Raw genomic sequence first — 12,329 nt, 5'->3', positions numbered from 1 at the left:
TTATTTTTCATAAATAAATGAAAATTTAATAAAAATAATTTATTTTTAAATATTTTTATTTTTATTTATTAAATTATTTTTATTTTTACTACTTATTAAAAAATGTTTTTTAAATAAAAAATCTTGAAAATAAAAAGAACATATATTGATTTTCTCACTACATATTCTATCAAACTGTTATTTTTCTTTACAACTTTGATCATTTCTCATATTACAATTAATGATTTCTAAATTTCATCTCCATCAACCACATTCATTTACTTTCTTTAAATATATATTCATTCAATTAATTTATAAAATATATTTTTATTTTATTACAATAAAAAAAATTTACTATGTTATTCCTATAATATGAGTGAACTCATATGAGTTCCTCAATTTTAAAAATTACATTAAAATTTATTAGAAATTTTAAAAGATCTACTAATTATACCTATTATTAATTTTAATTGTTAAGTCATTAAATATTTAGTTCTTATACTATGAAAAAATTTATTAATTAATCTTTTAATTTTATAAAAATATTTACTAATTAATTTATTTTTATTGAAAGTATTTTAAATGTTTTATAAGATCGAGTAAAATTAATGTAAAAATTAACTAATAAATTTTTTTAAAATGTTCGAAACAATTTAATACATTTTTTAAAATTAAAAAAAATTAATTGATGAGTTTTCTTATAGTATAGAAACAAAATATTAAATTTATTTTATTAAAATATCATATATTTTATAAAAATAATTTATTTTTTTATTTTTATGCATAACTATTTGTATTCTAATTTTAGTATTAAACATCATATTTCAAAAACGTAATTTATTACTTATTTTATATAAAAATTCATAAACTTATTATATACAACCAGTTTTTAGAAATTAATTTTTAAAAAATAAATTTTAAAATTTTAAAATTGTTTTTGGCCTTAAAAAAATAAAATAACAAAGATCTCCCAATATTACCCAACAAACACTAAACTTTCTAATTTGATGTGATGATTATTTAACTCTTCTACATAGAGAACCACATTGTGACATTAGTGCTTATCATGAATGGTGACTTTTTCATAGGTGACTTCTCGTTCTTGAGCTGTTTTATATAATTAATCTTATATTTTCTTGACATCTATGTTAACAAAGATGAGATGGTTTGAAAGGTGATGGTGCTGAAATTTTTTTTTGACAAATCAGAAAAAGAAAAATTAAAAAAGTTTAAAAGTAAATTTAAATATTGACCAAATAAATTAAGAAAAAATAAAACCATGCGCATTTATGATCTCCTAACACAATGGAATAGGATCAACATTTAAATGGAAATAGTAAAATTCTTCTAGATTCATCAATCCAAAAGAATAAAATATAATTAAAATAATTAAATTTATTAGTGTGATTTTCAATATTATATAACATCCGTTTAAAGTAGACTATGAGTGGTCACCGCATAATAAGGACATAAGGACCACATAGTAGAGATCTGATATCTGAAAAATGTGGTCTCCTATGTGGAAAGGGAGACCCAAATACTTTAACATCCAGTTTGACGACAAGACTCGCTCTCCCCCAATAGGTCGAGTCTTGACATAGTATTACCGTTATCGAATACATTTTCATCTTGTGTGAGATCGCAGGATTGCGAACTTATTAGCTGGCGTTGCCACTTATAAAATAGTTGGCCACATTATCACCGGATTCACAGAAAATGCTATATTTATCTCTACCTTCTTGCGGTATAAATTCAGCAACATCAATTCTTTACCCTGTTTGAAAACTTAGAATTTACAATTTCATGGTTTTTTCTAATCAATTTTGATGTTTAGAGACGTAATAAGTGAAATAATTTAATTCTTCTAATTTATTCTAAAAGAAATAGAAAAGAAGAAAAAAGAAATTGTGATCTTATTAGAAATGAATTCATTTCTTTTTCCGCATGTTGCAAACAATAACGTAAAGTAGATCATCAACTACTAGTTTAGTATTTATCACAAGCAAGGACTACAACAATCTTCACTGTTGGCATGAATAACGAACGCCTAATGTTGCAAACTACACAGCCACTGAAAAAGGGCCTAAACAATATTCCCACAAGGTTAAAAATAAGTAAAACAGCGCAAGGAAAGGCATTGCTATCTAAATATCTCAATTCCAATCTACATGATTGATTGAAATATAGAAAGATGGAAGTGGAGAAGAAAAAAATTTTCTACCACTCGTCCAACTTAGATATCTTGGTTGATGAGTCTCTAGAATTGTACTATGAAATATTGTTTGATGGTAGAGCTAGAAAAGGTCTGAAGGTCATTAGCAGGCCAATCACCTCAACTATGTTTAGGATGAAGAAAACAATTTGATCACCTGCAACAACAGAAACATCATCTCATCAGAGATCTTTCTAAATAGAAGCGGTAGGCATAAATTTTTTTTAAAAAAAAATCATTGAAATGTTTAAAACAACACTTATTCCATAATAAAGAATCTAATTTAAAGAAAGATCAAATCTGGCCAGAACCCCTACCCCCAACTTGCATCCCCACACACTAGGGAAAAAATAAAAGAAAAAAAGAGAAGAAAGAAACGTGCTCAAGATCAACCTTACTCTACTTGAAATCTATATATAGTCATAATTTCATAACCACCTTCATTGAAATTATATTTAGTAATTAGAATAAATACATCGAATATCAAGAAATACATGAGACTGCAGATTCTAGTATCTCCATTTGGAAAAGAAAACATGAATTATTATTTCTACAACTATAGGAACTTATCAACCACAACAATATTGCATGGAAAAAACAATGTCATATGTTGAACTGAGAACATTCTTAACATGTTCAAGTAACAAATTATCTTTAATCCTCAAAAATGGAAAAATACTTTATAAAAAACTTTCTATATTCACAAATTTCACAGCATAAAATAGCTGCCATATTTATTTTTTTTCCAAACTTAGATCGATATACAATAATTATAGAATGTTGATAAGGCAAGTTCAACATGAACAAACAATGAGTCATAAAAGTATCAAGGATGAAAATTGTTAATCGGTTTTAAACCCAAAGAACAAGAGCATATTAAATTTAGAGTTAATACCTGGTAGAAAGAAAGCATCTTGACGCTTTTGAGCCCATGAAAAGCTGTGAATGTTGAAAGTATAACCAATGAAAATATTTATTGTTAAATAACTTTTAAATTTTAACATATTATTATATGATGTTGTAATGATGAATACATCACATGGTTATGAAATGAAATACAATTGATGAAGAAACGATTTCAGATTTTAAAATATGTTGATTATTTAGCATTACATCTTATTTTAACTAAAATACTTGGCATTAATTAGAGCAAAATATGTTTTTTTTAATATGCAATTTCCTATGAACACAGTCAACATGCTGAAAAAAAACATCAATAGATTCTAAATTCACAAAGGTGGATAAAGAGTATTAAGAGACATTGAGTCATTGACAATTATGATAATTTAATTATTATCAAGCTGGAGTTAGTCATAGGTAAATATGACTCCCTAACATAGAATTACAAATTTGGCAACAAAATTATAAGAGGCAAAGGAGAACTGCAACAATTATAACATAGTAAATATTATACACGAAAAAAAAAAAGAAGATAAGAAAGCCAAGAAAATCAAAGTTTATGCATAGGCAAACAAGGAACTCTTATAATCATAATGTTCCTAAACATAATAGTCAAGTTCCTAAATATAATATTCATCAAGGGTGGTCTATAGTACTTGACTAGTTGAAAGATGTCATTGGTAGTAGCTGATTTTGTTACAACTATATCCTGTTAATGCCATAGTTGTCAGATGGAGAATCAAAATATTTATTTTATGAATTGGAATCGAGAAATGAATGTTAAGCTTTGGCAAAAATACTCAAAAATTAATTAAAAATAATATATGTTTCAAATAAAAACAAGAAAAAACTATCACAATGACAAATTTTGATAAATATGAATGATCATTTATCTAATTAGAGTTATGCTTTACATAGAATAACATATCTTTCTTATGTTATAAAATTTTATATTATAAGTTATGCAGCCTTGAATTGTAGAAATGATTATCATTATGCATGTACTACTCATTTTAATTTGATCAGGTAATTAAACAAATAAAAAAGAATAGCATGTTGCATTAAAAGGTTAAAGTATATTAATATAAAATTAGATAATACAACTATAATTAGAAAAATAAATTAATAAAAGGAAAAAAAGACGAGGAAAAGGGAAAAGAATGAGTGATGGAAGGAACAGGAAAAGAATGAGTGGTGGAAAAAAAAATATTTAAGGAAAAATTTTATGTGCACTTTTCACAACAAAATTAAATGAAATCTTAAATTCTGGAAGTGTAAGATCCGACAACTCTTTAGAAAATAATTGATTGAATGGAGGATGAATATTCCATCGACTCAAATTGGAATATTCATTTGGTTCCCCATTAATTCGTTCAATTTAGTCGTAATTCACATACATTTGTGATTTACTTCATAGATTTAAATTGTTAGGATGTGGAATCTTATCGAAAATAGTAAGATTTGAATTAAAAATCATAAGATTCATGAAGATTTAAGGTCTACTCTATAAATTAGAATCAATATGGTGGAAAATTGATTTAAGTCATGAGATACTAAGAACGATGGTTTAGAACAGCTACTGAAAGCAATAAATCTCAGCAAAAGTATCTTGTAAGGCATTTCAAGAATCAATACAAAGATTATCTTTCTATCTCATCAATTCTCTCTGAATCCTTTTCCTTTTAGTTCTTTTCTCAACCAAGTTTCTTTCTATCTCTTTCAGTCCCTATTTCTCCATTTCAAAGGGGAGTGCAAGTCTGATAAAAACCTAATAGCTAACAAGCATCTAATAAACAAATATATTAAAACTGCAAAAAATGCCAATGATACAGAGGTAGAATAATACAAAATTATTTCTGTAATTTCTTTAAAAATAATTTAATTATGCAGATTTTAAATAATAATATCTAAATTCGATTCCAAGAATTATTTTTGAGCATTTAGATACTAATTTCTAAAGAAGTAAAATACAGAGTACAGCTTATCACCAAAAAAACATCTCCTCCTCCTGAAAAGTCATTTAACCATCGGTAATTTTTTTATACTTTGTCCAAATTTTAGTTAGGTAGAGTTTTGAAAGGCATCTTGGATGCAAGTGGTATAGGCATACTGAAAATTGTATATTAAGCCTGGGGTCAAAGAGGGCTATAGAAACACTCATTCTACTAACAGATACGCAGTTTTGGACCCTCAAATGGCTGCTTGCAAGTGAGGAGAACATTAAGGAGATCAAATGCACCAAATACTATCACATTTTCCATTTTCAGTTTTTTCTAAACCATATTTCCAGTGTTTATTGAACTTTAAAAGTATGTTAATTTGATAAAGTTCACAAAGCAAAGGAATTTTTTATGACATGCAAATATAGTCATGTTCTGCTCCAATGCTATGAACTTGTGAAAATGAAACCAACCAACTAATTCAATGCAAAGAAACTTACATGAAACCTCCTGCAGCAGGACCAATCGCCTTGAATAAGGACATTGCACACATTGAAATCCCATTTGCAGCTCCCCTTTGCTTCTGTGCCTGACATGTTACAAAAAGTGGCCTAACTTAAGGTTGACACTCAGTATTAAAGACAAAAGAGAAACAAAATATATATATAAAACCTATGATGAAAAGAAGAAAAAGAGAGCAGAAGATTTGAGAGAAAATACTTGTTTATTCCCCTCAAGCCAATTGAGGTATATATACTATTTACAAGAGTACATACTAGGTAAGAAAATAAATTAATTCCCTAATTATAGCCTAATCATATCCCAATCATATCACACAATCATATCCCTAATTATCAGTACAAATCTAGGCTATTTGCAGAAATCATCTCAACACTCCCCCTCAAGCTGGAGCGTACATATCATATGCTCCAAGCATGTTACAAATATACTCGATTCGTGGTCTTCGAAGTGATTTTGCAGAAATATCAACTAGCTGATCATTTGAGTTGACAAAGCTAGTAGAAATGCATCCGGACTCAATCTTTTGCCTAATAAAATAGCAATCCACCTCTATATGCTTCGTCCTCTCATGAAAAACTGGATTTGATGCAATATGGAGGGCAGCTTGATTATCACATATCGACTTCATTTGCCCAGTATCACTATATTTCAATTCCTGAAGGAGTTGCTTCAACCAGATAAGTTCGCATGTTGCTAAAGCCATAGCTCGATATTCTGCTTCTGCATTTGATCTTGCAACTACATTCTGTTTTTTACTTTTTCAGGATATAAGATTCCTTCCAATCATAATACAATATCCTGAAGTAGATCGTCTATCTGAAGGGGAACCTGCCCAATCTGCATCAGAATAGCCAACAATTTGTGAGTGACCTTTGTCCTCATAGAGTAAACCTTGTCCTGGAGCTCCTTTGATATATCTAAGAATGCAAATGACTGCATTATAGTGACTACTGTATGGGGTTTGAAGAAATTGACTAACCACACTTACAGCAAAGGAAATATCTGGTCGTGTGATAGTGAGATAATTGAGCTTGCAGACTAATCTTCTGTATCTAGCAGGATCTTTAAGTGGCTCCCCCTGTTCAGGAACAAGCTTAACATTTGGATCCATGGGAGTGTCCACATGTCTACAGTCTAACATGTCTATTTCTTCCAATATGTCCAAAACATATTTTCGTTGAGAAATTGCGATACCTGTTTTAAACTATGCCACTTCAATCTCCAAGAAATACTTCAGTTTTCCAAGGTCTTTAGTTTGGAAATGACTGAACAAATGTTGCTTAAGCTGAGAGATACCATCATGATTATTTTCTGTAATGATAATATCATCAACATAGACCACCAGGTAGATGCATCTATCGCCATTATGTCAAAAAAATATGGAATGATCAGAATCACTTTGAGACATTCCAAACTGTTGAACTACAGTGCTAAATCGTCCAAACCATGCTCTTGGAGACTGTTTTAGCCCATACAAAGAGCGCTGAAGATGACATACTAAGCCTGACTCCCCCTGAGCAACAAACTCTAGAGGTTGCTCCATATAAACTTCTTCAGCGAGTTCTCCATGAAGAAAGGCATTTTTAATGTCTAGTTGATGCAGGGTCTAGTGATTAATTGCAGCCAATGAGATAAGGAGGCGAACAATAGCTATTTTGGCTACGGGAGAGAAAGTATCACTGTAATCAAGTCCAAAAATTTGTGTGTAACCTTTAGCTACAAGAGATCTTTAAGGCGATCAATTTTACCATCAGATTCCACCTTAACTGTGTAAACTCATTGACAACCAACACTAGACTTACCAGGTGGTAAGGATACCAGTTCTCAAGTTCCATTCTTATGCAGAGCAGTCATTTCCTCAACCATGACATTACACCAACCAGGATGATCCAATGCTTCTCTAACTGTCTTGGGTATGGAGACGGCAAACACAGCAGAGACAAAAGTATAATAGGAAGGAGACAAACGATGATAACTCACAAAATTATAAATGGGATGAGGATTTCGGAAAGAGCGAATACCTTTTCGAAGAGCAAGAGGAGGAGTAGCTGCTGTTGTTAAAGGCATGATCGAAGTAGGTGATGACGGAACGGGAGGTGAGTCATTAGAAGTACCTGCATTAGGGAGAGAAATGTCATTGTTATTAGCAGATGGGTGAGACCAACGTGTATAGACCTGAAGAGGTGGCATAGGAGTGAGAGATGGACATACTTGCAGCAAAGAAGAAATAGGAGTCGGAGCGGAGGTACATGCAAAGCGCTAGGGACAAAAGTTGTGTGTTGGACTAGAAGAAAAGTAAGGAGAGGTTTCAAAAAAGGTGATATTTGCAGATACAAAATATCTGTTAGTAGTAGGATCATAGCATTTGTAACCTTTTTGAAGCCGTGAATAGCCGAGAAAGACACATTTAACTGATTTGGATTGGAGTTTGTCTTTGCCAGGAGTATGATCATGAACAAAGCATATACATCCGAAAACACGCAGAGACAACTGAGTGGAATTCTGGTTAGAAAATAGGACAGAATGAGGACTTTGATACTGTAAAACAGAGGAAGGCATTCGGTTAATCAAGTAACAGGCGGTGAGGACAGCTTCCCCCCAAAAAATGCAACAGAACATTGTGATGTAGGAGTAAAGTGCGAGCTATTTCAATTAAATGTCGATTTTTCCACTCAACAACTCCATTTTGTTGTGAGGTATAAGAGCAAGAAGTTTGGTGAGTAATACCCTGAGTAGACAAGAAATGAGTGAATGAGGAAGACAAATATTCTTTTGCATTATCACTTCACAGTATCTTAATGCGAATACCAAATTGATTATGGATTTCAGCATAAAGCTTTTGAAAAATAGGGAACAAATCAGAACGATTCTTCATCAGAAAAAGCCAAGTGCAACGAGAATAGTCATCAATAAAGGTAAGAAAATATTGAAATCTCAGAGTTGTACTAACACGACTTGGACCCCAAATATCTGAATGAACAATGTCAAACATAGAACTGGCCTTATTATTGATTCGCTTGGGAAAAGAAGCTTGAGTTTGCTTCTCGAGTTGACAAGACTCACATTCTAAAGAAGGCAAGGAAGAGAGGCTAGGAACCAGTTTTTGTAACTTGTTCAGACTTGGATGTCCCCAACGACTATGAATGAGTTCAGCGGAGGTAAAAGACACAAAAGCAATTGGAGAGTTAGAAGTGGAAAAATAGTACAATCCTTGTGACTCATATCCTGCTGCAATCATCTTTCCAGTACTCCGGTCCTGCACAACCATAGATTCAGTAGTAAAGATGATTGAACAGTGAAGAGCTTTAGTCAATTTGCTAACAGAGATTAGGTTGTATGGATAGTCAGGGGTAAATAAAACATTAGTCAAAGGGATAGAAGGAAGGAGATATACGTTATCGATCCCTTTAACTTAAGTTTGTGAACCATTAGCTAATGTGACTTTAGATGGTGTGGAAGGTGAAACAAGAGTAGAGAAAAGAGAGGGATTACCAGAGATATGATCAGAAGTACTAGAGTCGAGGATCCATGAACCAATGGGTAAAGACTTGGTTAGATAAGTAAAAGAATTACTAGAATGGGCAATATTTGATTGGGCCATGGAGACTGAATCTGAATCTGCCAAAAATGAAGGATTTGCGCCTGTGAATAGTAAATCCAACGTTAGACGGGTTGGGCAAGCGATCGGACCTACTGGGCTAGAGTCGCCGGCGTGAAACGGTCGCCAGAAGATGGTGCACGCGTCCGCACATGGCCGGAGGGCGTGTGAAGGCAGATTGAACAGGCGACCAGACCTGTTGGGCTGGAGTCGCCGGCGCTGGGCGATGCTGGAGGAAGAGTCGCCGGCGTGAAACGGTCGCCGGAAGATGGTGCACGCGCCGGCGTGTGGCCGAAGACAGGCTGCTTGGGGTGGCGCATGGGGCCGGATCTGGAGGCGGTGCTTCACCGGAAAGCAGATCGGAAGCCGGCGTGGAGAATGGGTTGCACGTGGTCGGGGACAGGCTACTTGGGGTGGCGCATGGGGCCGGATCTGGAGGCGGTGCTTCACCGGAAAGCAGATCGAAAGCCGGCATGGAGAATGGGCTGCGCGTGGCCGGGGACAGGCTGCTTGGGGTGGCGCGTGGAGCCGGATCTGGAGACGGTGCTTCATCGGAAAGCAGATCGGAAGCCGGCGTGGAGAATGGGTTGGGTGGTGAGACTAACTGATTTCCAGAAAATCACCAAAGCAAGGTGGCAGATCTGCCACTCAAAGTGAATCAAGTTTTTTGGCTTTGATACCATGAAACCTTTGATGAAAAGAAGAAAAAGCGAGCAGAAGATTTAAGAGAAAATACTTGATTATTCCCCTCAAGCCAATTGGGGTATATATACTACTTACAAGAGTACATACTAGGTAAGAAAATAAATTAATTCCCTAATTATAGTCTAATCATATTCCAATCATATCAGACAATCATATCCCTAATTATCAGTACAAATCTAGGCTGTTTATAGAAATAATCTCAACAATATATATGTTTGTGTCATGGAAATTGACAAAACATACACTTAAATCCTTTTTTCTTTTACCAAAGTTAACTGTGTTGTCCTTGACTTCTCAAATTTGTTGCACTTCAGTTTTCAAATTGCATTCTAATAAGAACTTTGATGCAAATCATAATTCTAGAGTTTTTAGCACTTATTTTAGGAAGCAATATGAAAATAGAAACTAGAAATTGTAGGATTTTTTTCTATTACTAGTTAATTAGGGTTTCTCTTCCTAATTTGATTTTCCTAACTCAATTAGGATTTCTATTTCTAAGTTGATTAGGGTTGTAGGCACAATAGAATCGCCAGTTTTCTATTATCTCAACAGGCTTTGATATGATTGATACAGTTAAGAGATGGTTCTCAATTTCCTTTATTATTTGCTTTAATCCTTTTCTAGTGTTATATCACTCCTGACATGAAACCTTTTTAATCCCTTAATTATTCATATATAATAATGATTAGTCTCAATTGCAGTGAAGTGTAAAATATATATAAATTCATGTTTGAAAAGGTTGTTTCATTTAAGATGTCGAGATTAAAGGTAGTCTATTTAAAACTCAAAGGCTAAGTTTATATTGTTTTGAAGGATTCAAAAGCAAGGAATTTGAAAAAGTTGAGGAGAATATAGTTCATTTTGAAAAAAGTCACTAGTTAGTGGATATCATATTCAATGTCAGGTCTTTTTTAATTCTGAATGCATAAATGTATTCGTATGTTTGTGTGCGAGTGCATATGCATACCACAGCTCTATTTTGTAGAAGGAACAATCCTGTTGTGATTGATACCTGCATATTTGAAAAAAAATAAATAGAAAAGTTTAGTCAAATGCAAACACGAGGGGGAGAAAAAGAGAGAGATGGACAGTTATTTGTCTGTTTTACAGCACAAATGCTTTGTACAGATCAATTATGCAAGTTTTTCCCGTTATTTTAAGTTTCTTATGAAAGAAAACTCCGTTGCCAATATATATATATAAGCAAGTCTATACGCACAAATACATTTATGAGCATGGCCCACCCAGCCCTAATCCTCATCTGTACATAGAATTAAATATATTGTTGGAAAGCTTGTATTCACATAGGCAAGCAAGTAAAAACTATAACCATAGTATTTGAAATTTTGAGTGCTGAAATAGTAGGAACTATGTGGTGGTCAGAGTTTGGAAAAAAGTGGAACCAAGGATCCAATAGTACAAGAAAATAAAGCTCAAGGCTGTTTGCCCTGGAGATATCAGAACTACTGCTGCTAATTGATCAGGTAATAAATTAAAGTTGCAATAGGGGATTTGTAGGATTCAATGAAGAAAAATAAAATATGAATATAGGGTAAGTCCTGGAAGAATTTATGTATCACATACAAAATTCCAGAAGCATCAACCCTAAGGCTAATCTATTTTGAATATTTGAAAAAGATTACATGATCTTATTTAGGAACTTAATCTTATGGAGCAGGAACATCTTCATAGGAAGGTTTGCAATAATATTTAATAAATTTCTAAATAGAAAAGGAATCTACCTTTCCTTGTTAGAAAATTTAAGAGCTATGCAACATATAAATGCAACAGAAATTGAAAATACAAAATTTTAATGGAAGAATTTTAGAGAATTTTGGAGTATTATTGTATTTTACTCTTAATCTTTACAAGTGATTTATATGACTATTTATACATAAAGAATTACAACTAAACAAGAAGCAAATAATCAAAATAATTACAGAGATAATTAAGGATCCTAATTTATGCCTAGAATCAATAATCAAACCAAATCTGAAGAATTTTGAGAGAAATTTTTTATTCTATTCCAATTGAATTGATCTTTACAAGATTTGAGTATTTATACACAAACAATCAACCTAAAATATAAATATTTACAATAAGAATAAAATCCTTATAATCAAGCCCTATAATCAAGTCTAATTAGAATTCCAAAGATCTGAATTCTCCTAATTAAGAACCTTCTATGTTGGTCAACACTCCCCCTCAAGTTGGTGCATAGATATCACACATGCTCAACTTGCAAACCAAGGTGTGATAGATCTTGTTGCTGAGCTCTTTGATAAACACATCAGCTAATTGTTCATCAAATGTAATATGATATAATCTCAAGACGTCATTTATTAACTTCTTTTTAATGAAGTGTCGATCAATCTCTATGTGCTTCATTCGGTTATGTTGAACTGGATTTTAAGTTATATAGATGACAGCTTTGTTGTCACAGCATAAGAGGAGTTTGTCCCTCTCTAATAGC

The 12,329-nt window shown here is 32.5% G+C and overlaps 2 protein-coding genes across 3 annotated transcripts in view; both read right to left on the bottom strand.

The window, feature by feature from the left end:
* Positions 1-1,870: 1,870 nt before the first annotated feature.
* Positions 1,871-12,329, bottom strand: part of LOC110622613 (protein ZINC INDUCED FACILITATOR-LIKE 1) — a 42,337-nt gene continuing 31,878 nt past the window's right edge. For both annotated transcript variants that reach the window (XM_021767183.2, XM_021767182.2), the window contains 4 exons: positions 10,824-10,868; positions 5,532-5,620; positions 3,087-3,130; positions 1,871-2,348 (listed from right to left, as the gene is read on the bottom strand). In XM_021767183.2, the coding sequence (XP_021622875.1) occupies positions 2,248-2,348; positions 3,087-3,130; positions 5,532-5,620; positions 10,824-10,868 (279 nt within the window). In that variant the 3' untranslated portion in view covers positions 1,871-2,247. The remainder of the gene's footprint in view (positions 2,349-3,086; positions 3,131-5,531; positions 5,621-10,823; positions 10,869-12,329) is intronic.
* On the bottom strand, positions 5,821-10,817 carry LOC122724582. Its single transcript, XM_043959944.1, has one exon. It carries the CDS (start codon positions 9,701-9,703, stop codon positions 8,966-8,968), a length of 738 nt encoding a protein of 245 aa, XP_043815879.1. The 5' UTR covers positions 9,704-10,817; the 3' UTR covers positions 5,821-8,965.

The sequence above is a fragment of the Manihot esculenta genome, chromosome 9 (genome assembly GCF_001659605.2).
Source record: "Manihot esculenta cultivar AM560-2 chromosome 9, M.esculenta_v8, whole genome shotgun sequence".
In the NCBI taxonomy this organism is placed as follows: domain Eukaryota; kingdom Viridiplantae; phylum Streptophyta; class Magnoliopsida; order Malpighiales; family Euphorbiaceae; genus Manihot; species Manihot esculenta.
Note: the sequence above shows the minus strand (reverse complement) of the source record. Positions and strands in the feature narration are given on the sequence as shown.